Source organism: Aedes aegypti, chromosome 1, assembly GCF_002204515.2.
Source record: "Aedes aegypti strain LVP_AGWG chromosome 1, AaegL5.0 Primary Assembly, whole genome shotgun sequence".
NCBI classification, from domain to species: Eukaryota; Metazoa; Arthropoda; class Insecta; order Diptera; family Culicidae; genus Aedes; species Aedes aegypti.
The window spans coordinates 96,169,674-96,188,916 of NC_035107.1; the positions used below are offsets into that span (position 1 = coordinate 96,169,674).

A 19,243-nucleotide genomic window follows, 5' to 3' on the forward strand; every position below is an offset into this window, starting at 1 on the left:
GTTTTAAATGGCAATCGTAAAAGTTTACGTGCCATGTAAATTAAAGATTTTTTTGCTGTGTAACCCCTTATCAATAGAAAATCAAAACTTTGTCTTAAGAACAAGCTTCTGATATTCAAACAAATTTTCAGGCCAGCCATGTTGTCTTCTTCTTTCTTCTTTCTGGCGTTACGTCCCTACTGGGACAAAGCCTGCTTCTCAGCTTAGTGTTCTTATGAGCACTTCCACAGTTTTTAACTGAGAGCTTACTATGCCAATGACCATTTTTGCATGCGTATATCGTGTGGCAGGTACGAAGATACTCTATGCCCTTGGAAGTCGAGAAAATTTCCAATCCGAAAAGATCCTCGACCGGTGGGATTCGAACCCACGACCCTCAGCTTGGTCTTGCTGAATAGCTGCGCCTTTACGCGGCTATCTGGGCCCCTCCAGCCATGTTGTATGATGTACCAATGTGGACTAGCTGTTGTAATACCAGGAAGAAAACTCTGCAGAGAATTCAGAGGCCAGACAAAGCACGTAAGAGATATAAATTATGATCAAGTGTTGTTGCTAAAAGAGGTTATACTGTAGTGGACAGAAAATCTTCAACAGCTAAAACATTTTAGCATAAATATTTAGGTAGTGTAGGTAAAACGTCTGGGTAATTTGTACCATATGTATGCGTCTGTTGCAGGAAACTGAAAAAACAGAAAACAGTTTAGAAATGCTTTGTGAATATTTATGTTTCTCTGAATAATTATTACAAAAGCGTAAACAATAACAATCTGGTGGAAGCAGTGCCAGATTTGGGCCTCGGTGGGCCCGGGTAAGAACTCTTGAGGGGGGCCCTTGGTACAAAACATCCGGAGAACTAAAAAAAGAAATTATTCGTATTTGAACCACATCACTTCGTGAATGTTACGTAAAATCAATCATATGAATAAATTACTTGAAAAGTCTTACATAATAGATATTGAGATTGAATTTTGATTGAACCGTTCTGAATCAACTGTTGAAATCAAGACAATATGATTATTAAGATTTGGATAACAATAGAAAAAAACCGAATTAATATTTTCCAATTTATTTCAATGAATTTGAAAGATATTCGTTATTGAAGCAATAAATAAAACCGTTAGCTATGTTATTATATCTCGAGGAAATTTCTGATTTCCTACCTTTATTGTTAGAAAAAAAATGATCCAATCTTGACTGGATTCAACAATAATCTTGTAAATGCTCAATTGGGTTTGCGTAACTTTAAAGCAACAAACGATTAACTAGCTTCGCTTCAATCAGATATTCTACTAGTCTTTGAAGACAAGGTGCAATTGCTTTCAGAAATCAGCTTCACTCTCAGTTAACTATTAACTTCCAGAACTATCTATATGAGCTTTCCCCAAGGCTTGTTTATTTCCTTACTTTATAAATTTAATATAAAGATAGTGACAACAGATGGGAAGAACTATGCACGCTTAGATAACTTGCAGATGGCGCTAGTCTCTGTGAATAGCCTTGAGCGGAAATTTTGCAAAAAAATATAGAAAAATTACCTTGATAGTTTATCTACTTTGGCTTGTAAATAAGGGATCGGGTAAAATATAATTGTAGTTAAATTCGGTTTAAGGCTTTTAGTATGAGTTGCAATATTCACACAAAACCATGAAAATATTTACACAAAATTAAAAAATCTGGCTCGAATGGAGAAAAAAGTAATAGTAGAATATGGATATATCAAATTTCTGGTAGAATTTCAGATGTAATTGATAAAATAGTAATTTTAGTACTCTGATAGTAAAATCAAGAAAATGTATGAATTACGTAGTATCTTCGATTTTACAAGATCATCCCAGAACATAGAGCACTGTTATCTTAGCAGCACTTTTCCAAAAGGCTCTCACTTTCTGCAAATAAACCCGAGAAGAGTTTAAAATTTTTGATCTTACTTTGATGGTTTTCATTGAGTCAAGGTTTTTTCCCCAGTTTTGTTCCTGAAAGCAGTATGGGTGAGATTATCAAACAAAACATGAATGTTGCTAGTATCCAATCTACGAAATATACCGTATCTACTCTAACGCTAACTTGTATGTTTTTTTTTGCGAATAGAAGGATTTTCATTGAAACTGAAAAATACTAATGAAAATTGTATGGATATAATTGCTAGCTATAAATCGATATATCCGATGCATTTTGAATTTAAATTCTTTAATGTAAAGAATAATTCATCGAACTGTGTTTCACTTTTTGCACTTCTCGGGGGGCCCGGGGCATTTGCCCCCTCGGCACCCCCCCAAATCCGGGCCTGGGTGGAAGCTAAAATACAATTTGCAGGCACAACATTGTCCTGCGGGATAATTCGTAGAATAGCATCACCATCTATGATTATTATTGTACTGTGCACATATAACTCGTAAAGTGTTTGGAAATACCAGAAAATCACACGTTGTTTTTCGAATTTCAACGTACATTTTATCTGTTCTGTTCAATACTACAAGTGCCCCAACTTTGAGATTGATAACTTTCCACACTATCTTTCCACAGCTAGTCGATTGTCTCTTCGAAGTTCAAGCATCAGTGCACATTTCGTCCAACTGACGTTCGCATCACTTGGGCCATATCTCACACCAACCTACCGCGACAACGACGAACTAACAACGGTGTTTTCTCCACCCAAAAAAAAACAACGAAAATGTTCAAACTCACGTGAGTTCTGCGCGAGAAGGAAAACTCCGAAGAAAAGAGCGGAAGGAAGCATTATCATTGGAAGAGCTGTGCCTACGCACCGTTGGTTTTCGGTGACCCGAGTAAAAATGTGCAATTAAGTTAATATTTAAAACATAATAAAACCTGCATTGAACGATAGAGTACAATTTATTCATTGTTGAATGTTTCTGCATGGCTGAAATAATTATTGTTCTTACTGGAAATTCATAATCGTTTTTATGGCACAAATAATTTCAAATATGTTTTCTACAACTTCCACAACTTTTTATTATTGGGTGGAATCACATCATTCAAACTTCAATTTTATCTTCAAAGTACGAATGATATACAGTCATCCCCCAGGTAGCACACAGATATGGATCAAAGTTGGATTGAGCGGAGAATATCTCATCAGAGTTGCAATAACGCAAAATTAATTTTACTTACGTGAACCATATATTTGTACAGCATCGCAATCGATCAAGGGGGACGAATATGGTATCGTTACAAACTAATATATTGTATTTTATTAATATTTTTATCGGGGAAGATCTGTGTTGAGCAGCAGAGTCAGCTAGCATATAGCACCATTGATCGCGATCGTTTGTAGGTGAGTGGGTGGAAACGACGTTTGACGGTGGAGAAGAGTCCCGAAAAATAGTACAAAATAAACAACACCATAAGATACACACATCCATCTCATGAAAGCGGATGGGCCTCTGGGCTTACACCGGTTGGTTCCAAGCCAATTTCGCGAATCTCCAATCTCAGTCTGATCGCAGAAATCGACGCGAACGGGTGGTGCAGCGAACCCAAGTAAGACACCAAAAGTCGGTCGTTTGGTTCTAAATTTGCGCGCTTAGCCAGGAAGATTAGTAATTTGGACAACTGGACAGTATTTCCACAGTTTGATTGACAAGTGAAATATAGGCCCGTGAGCGGATCTCTGAAGGAAAACACACAGCACAACACTCTACACACAGAGAGAATGGCGGTAATTTGGATTTGTCACACGTACAGTTTTTGTAGTCTGTTTTCGGCGAGGGATGATTTACAGGACATACAGTAGATAGTGATTGGGATGTTCCTGACGAGAAGGCTCTGTAATTTATCATCGTTCAATGCAATAACACACATCTAACATACTGTATCAATTTATCTAAATAAGCAGATTTGCAGTGTTTTTTTTTGTAGAAGGTTTCTCTTGCATTAAAAATTTAATTTTTATTTGATTTTATCGAGATGTTTATTATGTTTGAATTTCGTAAAATAGGAAATAAAAATGTCTGTTATATACCACAGCATAACAAAAATGACATTTTTGAGTGTCTCAAGGATACATTATGTGTTCGTTAGTAGTTTTGAGGTTGCTGAATCTGATGCCGTTCTCAGATATATTTTAGCAAGTCACAATTTTGAGTTACACGTTGCCAAAGTTGTATAAGACACTGGTGCCATTGATGTTTATATAAAAAATAGGTATAATTTATCGTTTTTTTTGTTATCTAATCCGCCAAGCATGCAAAATAGGAGTTTAACTTCCATTTCAGATATAATTCAGTTGAAATTGCTTGATTAAATTTAGATTAAAGAGTTTTTTTTTCCAACATACACACAGTTTCCATACAAATTCTTCGTTTTTCTTATATGGCGAATACAATTCTTTTCTAAACCATCAAAACAGATTATGAGCATCGAAAATATTATGAACTTTTTTTTGATAAGTATTGTTATCCTTGTAAAGTTGAAATCTGTGGCAAACTAAGCAAATAAATTGCCATATAAGCTTTATTACATTTTAGTCAAATTTTGTATTTTCAACTGCCAATATCTCAAAAACTAGACGTTATCATATAACGGCAATGGATTCAGCAACCCTTAATTAAGTATTTTGGTGCTTGAGGCAAAAATGTGTTCCACAGTGTAATGGAATTGAATTCTCAACACAATTTAAGATATTTTAATTATTCTACCGGACGTCTAAGGTGAAGCATCTCGAATCCAAAGATTGGCGACACAATGGCCAACTTGTGCCTCTACTAACGATTTCAAAGGCACTAAACTCGAGAAATAGTTAGCAAACATTTCTGATATTCTTATTTGAAGCTTTCTGCTACTGCACAAAGCCAAAATAACAAGTACACTTTTATTGGATGCTTTCTTCGCGATATTTGCAACTTTGAAGTTGATTCCAAACTGTTTCACCTTAAACATCTAACAGGAAACAGACAGTCTACATCACGCCTGGTAAGACGATCATGACGAAAAATATTCATTTTTAAGTTATTTATAATAAAAAAATCGTAGTTTCAGTCGTTAAAACGAAATGATTTCCATAGCTCTTCTGTGAAGTATTGCAAGTAGATCCTAGCATTTATGAATAATACTTCAAACGCACTACATATTATTATGAAAAGAATTTGGAATATTTTTGTTAAAATATGATACACTATAAAACATAATTGAAAAATAATTAAAAAAAAGAATAGTAAACGAAGTGCTCTTCTTCTTCTTTCTGGCGTAACGTCCCAACTGGGACAAAGCCTGCTTCTCAGGTTAGTGTTCTTATGAGCACTTCCACAGTTATTAACTGAGAGCTTTTTTTGCCGATTGACCATTTTTGCAAGTGTATATCGTGTGGCAGGTACGAAGATACTCTATGCCCTGGGAATCGAGAGAATTTCCATTACGAAAAGATCCTCGACCAGCGGGACCCTCAGCATGGTCATGCTGAATAGCTGCGTGTTTACCGCTACGGCTATCTGGGCCCCCGAGTGCTCAGGGGAGCAAGATCTGGAAACCACTGACTTAGTTATTCTTGTGATATCTTAACAAAATCTCATTGAAATTCTTGACATTTATGGAAAGATACATACTAAGTATACTTAGATACTTGGATTCCTTGCAAAATATCTGCTGAAATTGTTGGTGGATCCGCAATAATATTATTGCCTAATCCTTCATGAGATCTTTGATAATACATTTGCTTGATTTGTTCATTGGCAAGTTAGCAATTGATTCCGAATAAGATTTCTGATGAGTTCTATTAAAGTACAACAAATAATATTTTTTCTGTTAATTAAAACAGATTTATAACAAAATCTTGACACATGTTTTTTTTAGATCTAAGTGGATTTCTTTGCGATTTTTGTAGTTGACTTGAAAGTTTGACGGATTCTCGGCAACGTTTAAAAATAAGCTCAGTGAATATTATAAAGATTGTTAGCATATTGCTAGTCAGATTGTTGGCAGACTTCAACTTCAGATCAGGCTTTTGGTGGATTCATTTGTTTTACTCATTCTTGACCCTTGGATAACGATTGTGAGATTTATTATATATTTTTAGAGTTTAAAAAAAAACTCTGTGCATTTACACCACTCTCGTAGCAGAATTCTTGAGTGATGCTTTGTGAGTTCTTAGTGAAATAAATAATGTTTGCCTCTCAAAATTCTTGAAGTAGTCATTGAAAATGTTTTCACTGATAATATAGATAAATTCTCAGAAATATGTTATTCATTTTCTATCATAATATTAGGCACATTTCATAAGAGAATGAACAAGAACTTTCTTGGACCATATATGGAGTCTTACCTTTTCATAATCAAATAATAGGTTATTATTGCAAATCTTATTTAACCGAATTTTTGCCATTCATGTCCCACTGTTAATGTGCATCTCGCAATAGCAACAGAGACTACAGAACCGATGCTAACATATTTGTTCTAATCCACATTTGCTAATTGTAAGCTACAAACCATTTTTTTTTAATTTGAAGCCAATATTTTGTCAGATTTAATATTTTTCAATATTTCAGTATAAGGGTAGATGTACCAATAATGGAGGTACTAAGCCCGATTGAACATCATTTAACCGACTAAATTCAAGAAGCGCAATTAATGTACATGTTAATGTTGTAAAGGGAAGTAACGGCCATTGACTTAACCGTCCAGTTGTCGCGCGGTTTGACACCGTCAGAACCACCACGCTGCTGTTGTGAACGAAAAGCGTTATTTTTTCAACAGTGTTGTACAAAATACAACAGCGCGACGACTGAAGTGTTAATGAGAAAAATGATTTCATCGAAGTAATCCACGGCATGTCAGTGAAAAATAATACCTCCACTATTGGTATACTGTTCCTTTAGTTGCGGTATATTTTTAATTTGTGTTCCTATAGTTGCGGTATCTATTGTTTTGTTATGGGATCCTCCACTATACCCAGTAAACACAAAGTCGTATACGATAACGCATAAGAGTACAAATGTGGAGGCGATATACGCACATGCGCCATGAGGCTGCATGCAAAATGTACGTATATCGCCTCCACATTTGTACTCTTACATCCCTTCATATACGATAGTGTGTTTACTGGGTAGGAACACTTTACCGCAACTATTGGTACAAGTTGGAAAAGTTTTAGCAATTTCAGTGATATTTCATCAGTTTTAAAGCAATTTGAACGCTCTTTTCAACTATTCCAAGTATTCACAAGCCAATACGTCGATTGGCACTGTCGGTTCTGTGGCTAAAGTAATAAAATCAGTGAAAACGGCACTACCGCAACTATAGGAACACCCACAACTAAGGGAACATTTACCCTATCTAGATATTTATTGGTACAAGTTGGAGTTCTGAGTGCAAACATTTTTTCGGCGAATTGGGCTTTTCGGCAATGCGAGGTATTCTAGGAACTGGCTTTCAGAGAGCTGACATTTGGTGAAACATATTTTTGAGTATTAAGGCTAAGTAGCCCGTCATTCGTTTTGGAAGCCATGCTGACATAGCACCCCGCAGTTTCAAAGTGAAAATTCTCAGTCCTCATAGATCATATTGATCCGGAAAAGTATCACTATATGCGCTGACATGCACAAAGTGTACTGATACTACTTCGCCTACTTCGCCTTAATAATTATGTTTTACTAGGTGACCCAATAGACCTTGTTTTATCACGCAGTAGGCTGTTGAATAATGCAAAAAATACTTCAACTAAAAAAGTTTCAGTTTTGTTTCCCCATTTTGTCGACTATTCCCGTGAAGTTTATCGGCATTTTGTGAACACAAACACGTCGGAAAACGTCAGGTTGACCCAATGTCATGCCAATTTGTGACATTCGAACACCAATCGATTTTCAGATATTATGCTTTATTTATTTATATGGATCAAAACCCTCCTCCAATAGTCTAGCCCTCAGGTGGCGAACATATTGCAACACGTTATACAAAGTTGCTAAATTCCTTGCTGTGAAAAAAATAAAGAGAAAAAGCTTTGGTTTCCTAAAGAATTTAGATTTTAGTATTATCATAGTAATGAAAAAGTTTACATATATTCCCCAAACAATTTTTGTCCTCTTTAACTTTGCTTAAGACCACATTATTTAGACATCAAGTTATTTTTTATTAATCAGTAGTTTTCCCGGCATATTTCGTACTGACAAGTAGTCTTTGGAGAAGAAAGAATATCCCTACAAAAATGTAAAATTTGCGTCCCCGTTTTTGCAGCTTTTTAGGTGAGTTTTCGCAAATCGATCTAGAGCCATATCGTGACATACGAACACTATTCCATTTATATTTATAAAGATGATAGATAGAGCAAGTAACATGCTCAATGCTTATCTTTATGGCGCAAAGGTTTTGATCTAATCTAGACTATCAGGTTTATATATACTTTAATTATGAATGAAGCAATCGAGCTCCAGACGGATTAGTTTTCTTTATAACTGACATGCTCGTCATTGAAACATAGGGAAACAAAAACATCAGATTGTACATAAATCCATTAAGGTCACACGGGACGCCATTATAATCACCCTATCCATTTGAAGAAGCAAATCTCAAGCAGTGTTGTGAAAAACTCAATTTCTCACAACTCACGCTTGAGATTTTTCATGCGTGAGTTGTCAATCATGCAACTCAGCATTCAAAAAATCATGGATGAGTTGGCTCACCTTTCTGACTCATTGTCTCGTATTTCCACAGTTTACTCACACACGGCAATAATTTCTTGTTAGTCTGGTCAAATTATAGTTATCCTTTCTAACGTAAACAACAACATTCGGGTTTCACGAGTTTTTGCCAGGTTTTGCGACTGAATCATTTTTTACGGTTTGAGTTGATTGAGTTGATTTTGCATCAAAATCTCAAGTGAGAGATTTGCGAAGCATATCTCTAATGAGTTCGCTCTCACGGGAGAGCGAATTGATTGAGATTTTGAGTGTGAGTCTATCAACACTGATCTAAAGTACTACTCCTTATATCGATGCGAAAATTTTATCACTATATTTTATATGTGTGGTGTATAACCCATTTAATTTTCAGCTTCATCGGTTCACTAAAACTCGAGATTTGCTTCTGCAAAGTTTTGATGATAATTGTTAGAGTGAGACAAAAGATAGGGAAAATAACACGGTCTCCCGTGTCACCTTAAACAGCCAATTCAACTTACCTTGAAAGCATTCAGTATAAACTTCTCAAGTTCCACATTTAGAATTTTATTGCAATGTTCTAGGAAAAAAAAAATCTTTGGTAATTATTCACAGTATTCTATGACTTTTGGTGGCGAACATCTTAGATAAATTTTCAAATATTTAGACAAAATGTTTTAGGTAAATCCTGACAAGTTTCTGAGAAAAATATGATATGATTTCTAGAACTCTTTTCGGTAGAGGCCGACAAATACTCTCTAGTGGATTTCTTGAACAAATTTCGAATAAAACACCTAACAGGTTTAACGAAATATAATGCTCATTGGAAATTATCCATTTGTTTCAAAGAGAGTATAAAACGACAAACTCAACTGATATTTGCAAAAAATATTAGGCGAATTATTTTTAAACTATTTTAGCGTAAATCATGATGGGATTTATGGTAGACCAAAAAATGCTGGTGCAACCATGAGATTTGCCATGACTCCAAGCATAGTATCTTGCAGAACTCCTGGGGAAAAAGTGTTCAAATTCGTAAAAAGATTGCTATAGGATTCATGAGATTTTTTTAAGGCAGCTTGGAGTGAAATTCCTTATTGAATTTAATTAGGACTATCTCATGAGCATCTTCTTCTTCTTGGCATTAACGTCCTCAATGGGACAGAGCCTGCTTCTCAGCTTAGTGTTCTTATGAGCACTTCCACAGTAATTAACTGAGAGCGTTTTTTGGCAAAGTTGCCAATTTCGCAATCGTATATCGTGAGGCAGGTACGATTATATTTTCTTGGAGGCACGACTGTTATGTTGATGTTTGAGGTTATGGCTTTCAGTCTTAAATAAAACTCAAAAACGGATTTTTGCTTACATCCGACGTTTCGGATACATGTGTCCGAAAAGGCACAATACATGTGTCAAAAACGTCGGATGTTAGCAAAAATCCGTTTTTGAGTTTTATTTAAGACTGAAAGGTACGATTATACTCTATACCCAGGGAAGTCAAGGAAATTTCCATTACAAAAAGATCCTGGACCGACCGGGAATCGAACTCAGGCACCTTCAACATGGCTTTGCTTTGTAGCCGCGGACTTTAACCATTCGGCTAAGGAAGGCCCCTTCTCATTAACATCTTGAGGGTTTTTAAAAAAAAAAATCGGTTCAAACTATAAAGCAATTAAAAAAAAAATAAACTCCGAAAAGAATTTGTGAAGAAAATTTTGATCGTCTAGTTTTGATTTTGATCACTTAAATTTAATCGCCCAAAGTAATTATGAGGAAAAACTTCGTGCTATTCCTGAAAGAATATTCGTAACGCGGGTATATCACATTTTCGTGGCATTATAGGATAATTCCAATAATTTACGCTTAATATGTCATCTATATACATTTATTTGCAGATCTCAAGTGACCAATAAGTACGATAAGGTAGTATAATAATAGCATTATACGCGCATATAGGGTAGCGGGAACATATGACCAAAAACTAACTAGAATGAACGATACGTTGATATATCGCCAAAAAAGAGATTGGTGTGCAAAACTGTGTTGAGGATGAATACCTTCATCAGTATTTAAGCCTTATGTTAGATTGATCCTCCTTTAAGCATAGTATTCATTTTATTTTAAGACTCATTACCGAGTGTAGCAAATTTCCATTCATAATTTGTGAACACGTTCGACTATTTTTAGATTCAAGATCATACGAAGCATTTAAACAGGAGAATCTACTAACGATCTCCTAATTGCGCTGTCGATCACGCATCCAATGGGCATCATATGGGACTGTGATATCTTCGCCCGAAAAACCACTTGACTCGTTTTCCTTAGGATAAAAACAGATGTTGATTATTTAACATTTCCTTTGGCTCGACTCATTAGTTAATATTTAATACAAGACCTATAATTGTCGTCAGTAGTGGATTCTGGTTAGAGCAATATTTTCAATTTTCAATGGATTTGGTGAAGAAGCGCGCGAAAAACTAGGCGGCCCGAATTTCCTTCTTGATGGGAAGTGAAATGATCACAATCGACAGGTGTTTGCATCCTACGCTGAACTCAAGCCAACCAAATCTGAAAAAGTATCATGTTAACGAAGGATAAAAAAAGCGGTTTGCACGTTTGCTTTGAAATGGATTGGATGTCTAATCTGCACGATATAATATCCACAGCTGATGAGAGTGTGATCATGAAGCTCGTGTACTGCTTATGTTGGCCTGTTTAGCACTGTTTGTGATAAAAATATAGGTCACATTTAATTTTGAATTAAATATATCCCAATTGAATATTCTCGAGTTCAACTTTGCGCGTGGGGCTATTATTATCTCATCTAGACTAAATATTATCAAACGAATTCGAAACAATTCGGTAAATCCATACAAGCAGTTTATTTTTATATATATTCTTTTACTCAAGTGATCGTGCAAAAGTTGGGTTGAGCTTTGTATGATGTATGTATCGTGCAAAGGTTTGGTGGCCCTAAGTTGCATGCAAATGATTATTGTTAATATCTTTGCCGCTTTTCAACCAATTTCAATAGCCTATGACATAATTAAACGTAATTAAACAATGGGTCAAACATTATTTGTACGAGATTTCATAGAATTTTCGTGTTCTAAGGATGTTATAGTAATACCAAACTACACCATACTATGGGGTGAACCCAAACTTTTGAACGATGATTAGAATGACTATTTTCTTAATATCAAATAGTTTTCAGATTTTTCCGCCACAATTTCAGAATGCTCTTCAAAGATTATAAAACTAAAGTTCTAATGATGAAAAAAAATAAAAAAAGACAAATGTTTGTTAAAATACCTCTTAAGTAAAAATAATTCATAGTCTTTCGAATAATCTATAGAAAGTATCATTAGACGTGTAATCACAGATATATGGAAAACACTTACAGAACATGTAAAAAAACGGTCCAATTACATTTTCTACCATAGATGGCACCGCAGTCGATGATTTTTTTTGTTAATTATTGATTTGAGGATTCTCCAATCAATATGCCCAGGTAACCAGTGAGCACTTAAAAGAGCATTTATTTAGCATTGAATGCGCCTTTATTACAGGTCATTTGATGCTAGAAAGTCGTGTATGCGCCTTAAATGCAGGTTATGGCCCAATTTACGACTGCTTTCAGAAATTTCACACGTGGCTGTCAAAAATGATAACGTCTAGAAGAGCAAAACTCTCTAAGTATTTTTTTTTCGTCACTGTTGTTCCGATTCTAAAGTGGCCCCTAGACGATATAGGCAATATATTTATTGTCATTACTTTCCATCAATATTTCACCGAAAACGAGAGCAGTGTTGATAGACTCACCTCAAATCTCAATCAATACGTTCACCCGTGAGAGCAAACTCATTAGAGATCTGCTTCGCAAATCTCATGCTTGAGATTTTGATGCAAAATCACTCAATCAACTCAAACCGAAAAAAAAAATGATTCAGTCGCAAAACCCGTCAAAAACTCGTGAAACCCGAATGTTGTTGTTTACGTTAGAAAGGATTATCATAATTTTACCACACTAACAAGAAATTATTGCCGTGAGTGAGTAAACTGTGGAAATGGCTCTAAAAAGACAATGAGCCAAAAAGGTGAGCCAACTCATCCATGATTTTTTGACTGCAGAGTTGCGTGATTGACAACTCATTCATGAAAAATCTCAACCGTGAGTTATGAGAAATTGAGTTTTTCTTCACAACACTGACTGAGAGGGCAGATGAGGTGAAATATTGAATTGCACGATCGAACTTGATTCGAACCTACGACCCTACGCTTGTTGAGTGGTGACTGGTGGTACTCCGCGCTACAGGATGATCTAATGATGAAATGATAACGTGGAATGATTTTATACAACATATAAACCACAGACAAACATGCGTAACACTTGGAACACTTGGCGATCACAATCATAGTCGAGAGAACATGTACGCCCAATGCTAAAATCGGTGTATTGGGCCGATGGGCCAACAGATGGCGGCAATGTGTAAACGTCACACGCGAACAAAAATGATGCGAGCGCTGCGGGTGGTGGATTGACCACCTACAATGTATTTTAATCGACCGTTTAAAAGGACAATGATGAGAATGTGACGCCTGTGCTCAAACTTAGCTTCTACTGGATTCAATTCAAGCTTTGCTAACATTTACGGTTTGAGCGATCGAACGAAATATACACTGAGAAAAATGTACAGGTCATGGTCGTGTGTTTTACCCACAGATTTGCGCAATAAGGAAACCACATGACTCGAATGTGGTAGCCATATGAATTTCATCATTGACTTCACGGCATTCACAGCATCAGATTGTCGTGTGAATCAAAACATAAATTTCTAAATTTTATATAATGAAAACTGACTACTTTACTTATTGGATATCAATGTAGTGACTCAAGAAAGCCATGTGTGACAGAACATGAATATCATAAGATTAAAAAAAAAATATTTGGTTAGTAGAACCCATGCTCCCCAAAATATGGATTCGAGGCACCTCTGCTTGTTGAGCTTGCGACTTGAATGTTTTTTTCAGAAAACAAGTGATCCAGCGACAAGCGGGGCGCCGCAAATCCATAGTTTGGTATTTAGGTGTTGAAAACGGTTTCAATTGAGAAGGATCTTTCTTTTGTTGATTCGTAAGTGGATAGTAGAAGAAGAGAGATGGAATGGGCATGAACGTGACACTCACGTAAGCCACTGACGAGTCTCCTAACATTCAGAATAATTGTTGAACGTAGAAAAAGTTACGTTTTTTTTGCTATGCGGCGCCTATGCATGCTTTAAAACGTTTGACTTTTACTGTGTCCCCTGTCTTCAAGTGACTCACGAGAGAGAGCGAGACAGCGTTGGCCAGCAAGAAAGATGAAAGTTTGGTTGCATACCAAAATATTCGCCTCTCTTAGGGTGTTTATAGAACGAAGCCAAACCTCAAATTTTCAAGAGCACAAGACTTGAGAACCAAACAGCGCTCCGCGTTAAAAATCTATCCCATTGGTCACCACCAGGAAGCAAACAAGTTGATTGGTTTTCTATGCGATCTGTTGTCAGATACTCTCGTCTTGTGCACTTGAAAATTCAAAGTTTGGCTTCGTTTTATAATCACCTTAGCAGTCCCAAGTAACCATGGAGCATTATATCAATGCTTATATAAAGCAGCTGCATTGCCGTAAGCCTACCATTAAGTAGCTTAAAAGTGGAAAAAGTCCCTGATATAGTCGAACTAATGCAAAAATGTTTATAAAGCAACCAAGCAATTCATAAAATAATATTACTGCATTGATACATTTGTAATGTAGCGTTAATGCTCTTTTACTTGACAGCTCTTGTAATTTGTCGAATAAAAGCAATGTCGCATCAGTATTGTTGATATGCAGTAGAATACGTGCAATGTCATAATGCTTGGTGTTACTTGGGGTATCATGGCAGTACACAAGCAATTGTGATGCATTCGAAATGCTGATTGATAGTTATATAGTATTGTTTTCGCTATTTTAAGGCATCTAAATGATCAGTCTGCGATATTAGGGCAGTGAGCCTATGAAATGCAATTAGAAGATTGATTTACGGCTTATTCAAATGTTTATTGATTACCTGGTTACCTAGAAGAGATTGAAACAAGAAGGTAACCTTTCCATTATAAACAAAAAGGTTGTGTACCAAGGGAAATAAAATTCAGGTTTTCCCTGGGTTTTAAAATAAAATAATGAGCAAAATTACAACTCATGTTATCTCCGTAACCTACGGGTTAAACGACAGTTGTCAAATTTCTCGTGAATATAAGGAATGTTTATTCTATAAAGTGGACACCTTGTTTTTGCTATATCTTATTTATTTATTAGTTAAATTGTAATCGGTTGTCTGTGCATAGTTTAACTCCTTTTTTACGATGTTATGCAAATATAAGACTTAGCAAAAAGCTTCTGATTGAAGAACTAAATAGTTTTTTTTTCTAAAACCCCAAATAAAAAGCTGTTAAAAATTGTTTTTCGCGAAACAAAAATCCTCATTGTTTATTAACACATTGTTTGTTGGTCGCCTTAACTATTCAACTGAAGAAAAAGCTTTAAAAGCATCTATTATATTCCGCCAATCTCTGACGACAGGTGAAATTATTTATTTATGGAAAAATTTGCTTAAATGCCACAGCAAGAAGTTGAGTTAATAAAGAAACTATAATTTTATAGGGGAAGCTGGTCCAATTCGGACCCTGTTCTAATTCGGACCATCAAGCATTTCTCAATACAGGCGCTATTGTAAAGATCGTGTGTACCGTTTTTCTACCCACCGTCTGGCTAGGATCTAACACAATACATTTGACGCCATTCGGTTAATTCGTTTGATTTTTATATTAGTTTGTTGTTTTGAAGTGCTCTAGTGTGCTATCGGTTAGCATTATTTCCAAACTTCTGTAATTGACAATAATTTTCCAATCTTTCTGTGCTATTTTATAATCGAATCCCCTAAGCCTAAGCTTTCATCTGACCATATGGTTTTCATATGTCTATGCACCGTTCGTGCTCAGCTAGTCTGAAAATCTCAAAATGTGTGTTGGTTCAATACGGACCTTCTTATTTTTAAAGAGCAGTAACTCTATTTCATAAGCTCCACCCCGTGAAAGTCTTCTCGGCTTGCTAGAAAATCACATAAGTTGTAATATTGATGGATGGTACCTTTGTTTCTGTTGCAGTCAAGAAATAGTGTTCGAAAAAATCTAAGAACGGCAGACTACCCAAAAAAGAAATCAGCTACTTGAAAAGCATCTCCATTAATACCACAGCCTATTTTGAATACAGCTTTCAAAATTTGTTTGACAATACGATACAAAAAAAAAACGATTACGAGTGCTGAGAACAAATCAATCAACTTTTCCTTACCTGATATAATGTGTTTGGAACATGATAATTTAATTTTAAAATCACTTTAATATAGCGTACCTTGACCCTAAAATGTGTATCAATACTACTCCAGCTTGTTGTCCCGAGACTCGATACTGTCTCTTTCATGAAACTGCAGTTTCCCGAACAAGTTCACCTTTTAAACCCAATATTTTTATGGCATGATTCAATATTTTTAAATTTACAATATTCTAAGCAGAAACGGCTTTTTCCAACGAATTTTGACAATATAGCAAAAAGCTCCAGAATAAAAAAATATGTTCTTTATCTCTTTATCTTCCATACACGATGGTCAGTTTAAAATCGAGTTAGAGAAAGTTTACTTTACTCAATTTTGAACAAGGTTCGGAGTTCACCCATGTTTTTTTTCTTAATGAAATTCACCTCTTACTTGAGCTAGTTCTGACTCGAACTAATTTGGAATTTTACACACATTGAGTTATTTTCTTATGCTTGTGCTTATAGAAGAAGTTCAGCAAGCTTTGATACCGAACAAATCAGAGTTATATTTGATAACTACCATAGCATACAACGAGCCCAGATAGCCGTAGCGGTAAACGCGCAGCTATTCAGCAAGACCAAGCTGAGGGTCGTGGGTTCGAATCCCACCGGTCGAGGATCTTTTCGGGTTGGAAATTTTCTCGACTACCCAGGGCATAGAGTATCTTCGTACCTGCCACACGATATACACATGCAAAAATGGTCATTGGCATAGTAAGCTCTCAGTTAATAACTGTGGAAGTGCTCATGAGAACACTAAGCTGAGAAGCAGGCTCTGTCCCAGTGGGGACGTAACGTTAGAAAGAAGAAGCATAAAACGATAAAACATAGGGTGGTCCGAATTAGAACATGGGGGGTCCGAATTGGAACAGGGTTGGTCCAATTTGGACCTTTTGGAGAATTTTGTACAAACATGTCTAGTCATGTCCTGGTAAGAGATATCACAAAACCCTCTGAGAGAAAAATGCGCGCGCTAAATCAGGCTTTCAAGAAAACATAAAACTTTTTATGCCGTTCATCGTGCTGAAAAGATATGGCCAAAAAACTGTTACTAGGTCCGAATTGGACCATGTTCCCCTACAAAAATACCTAATAGACAGAAAATAAATTCGATTTAATTACAACAGTAATGTCATTTTTTATGATATTCATTGTGCTTTGAGACGTTTTCTGCAAATAACGCATTTTTTCTCTATTTTGCTTTGCATATGCCGTGGGGACATAATAAGCAACTCTATGAATGCGTAGGTTTATTTTTATGTAAATACTATATTAGTATTTCCGTCAGGACGCACTTCAAACCTTAAAATGTTATTCATTTCAGTTGGATTCAGTATTGATGATGCTTTTGAAGCACAAATCATGTTAGAAAATAAAAGATAAACATTGTCGAATTTTTCAGCCAATAACCATTCATTTTGAACATTAAACCGTTCTGAACGGGTGAAATTGAAATATTTTGGTGGCTTTTTTATTATCACTATATCTTTCAATATAAATCGAACAATGTACAGAAAACTGAATGTGATTTCATCGATAAATTGGAAAGATACAGCATGCACACGGTTTCCACTTTTTAAAATGAACAGCCCTTATTATTTAAGTAAAAATCTCAAATCAAGTTGAATCATTATGTTACCAAGAAGAAGAAGAAGAGCAGATATTTTTACAATCTCCATTCAAAATATTTTTTAATAATTTTGAAATATCTCTCAACCATTTAATTATTATCTTCAAATTCCAGCCTCGCAACAAGGAACAGGAGCAGGAAGTCCTGGAATGGATCAGTGCAGTGCTAGGTGAGAAACTGCCGCCCGGTGCCTACGAGGATGTCCTCAAGGATGGTGTCGTCCTTTGCAAACTGGCCAACAAGTTGACACCGGGCTCGGTAAAGAAGATCCAGGAACGTGGCACCAACTTCCAGCTGATGGAGAACATTCAACGATTCCAAGCCGCCATCAAAAAGTACGGCGTCCCAGAGGAGGAAATCTTCCAGACTGCGGATCTCTTCGAGCGTCGCAATATCCCACAGGTGACACTGTGCCTGTATTCCTTGGGACGTATTGTAAGTTTCGTATTTGATATATTTTTTCCATATGTCATTGGATAATTCTAAGTGACTTTCACAATTCTAGACCCAGAAACACCCAGAATTTACCGGACCGACCCTAGGACCAAAGATGGCTGAAAAGAACGAACGCACCTTCACCGAGGAACAGCTACGAGCCAACGAGGGCCAGCTGAATCTACAGATGGGTTACAACAAGGGAGCATCCCAATCCGGGCATGGAGGATTCGGCAACACGCGTCACATGTAAATCCAACTTGTCACAACTTCATCCACTCATCATGTCCGCGCTTCAACTAGCTGTGTCCAAAGTATGTTGTGTTTCGAAATTTTCGAAACCAGTCCGAGACTCATTCATTAAATCTTCAACCTAAGATGTACTTTTAGTTTTGTTATAACTATTTTGGTACGTGTATGCAACCGAGGCGCAACGGCAACATTTCACCGGTTGTGGAACAACTTTCTGGACGTGAGCTCTTTTATCGTTCCGCGCCGCTGCCTGCTGCTAGCGGTTCGACTTCGAGGGCGCGCTCTCTCTTTACATTTGAGATTATATTTATTTTTCCAAAAAATAGAAAAAGCATCTTAAATTCCCCTGGCCGAAGGTTGGGAAAAACACAGCGGCGAACAGCGGTAATTTTGCAGTCACTGCTATTTATAGTGCGCCCAACTGAAACACACCATTTGCCATTTTGATGGACACCCACGCAGCCAACAGCAGCACCAACGAAAAATTCTAGAAGAAAGTAGGAATATGTATGTACAACACATAAATAGGTGCTTAATGGCTTGACTCGTGTCGTCTTGTCGCGGTCATCGCCTGAATGCATCTCGAGCTGGCTGTCCCCAATAATGTCTCCGGTCAGTTTGGTTACGTCAACGGAAAAAAGGCAGCAAGTGACACGGTTGCCGTTGCGTCAGGTTTTACTTTTACTTTCTACTAGTTAGCTCATTATTATTTATTTGCACTCTTTCTATTTGGAAAGCAATAAAGTAAGAACAGAACTGTATTCAGCTTGTTTTGCGAATAAAATTTAGAGGACGAAAGAAAGCTTTTAGTCGTTAATTAGACCCTGTAACAAAGTTATCAATTCAGAATTGAGATGAAGGGAATTTTATACCTAGAGGTTTTGTTCAAGCATGTTTGATCTTGATTTGATAACAGAGCTCAATCCA

General features: G+C 36.3%; 2 protein-coding genes across 2 annotated transcripts in view; one reads left to right on the forward strand and one right to left on the reverse strand.

The window, feature by feature from the left end:
• The window catches only part of LOC5570418 (muscle-specific protein 20), a 184,286-nt gene that overhangs the window by 66,846 nt on the left and 98,197 nt on the right, over positions 1 to 19,243 (reverse strand). The window lies entirely within an intron of this gene.
• LOC5570416 (myophilin) lies at positions 3,442 to 19,077 on the forward strand. The gene is made up of 3 exons (XM_001659073.2): positions 3,442 to 3,679; positions 17,744 to 18,064; positions 18,135 to 19,077. The coding sequence occupies exons 1-3, from the start codon at positions 3,674 to 3,676 to the stop codon at positions 18,315 to 18,317; spliced, it is 510 nt and encodes a 169-aa protein (XP_001659123.1). The 5' UTR covers positions 3,442 to 3,673; the 3' UTR covers positions 18,318 to 19,077.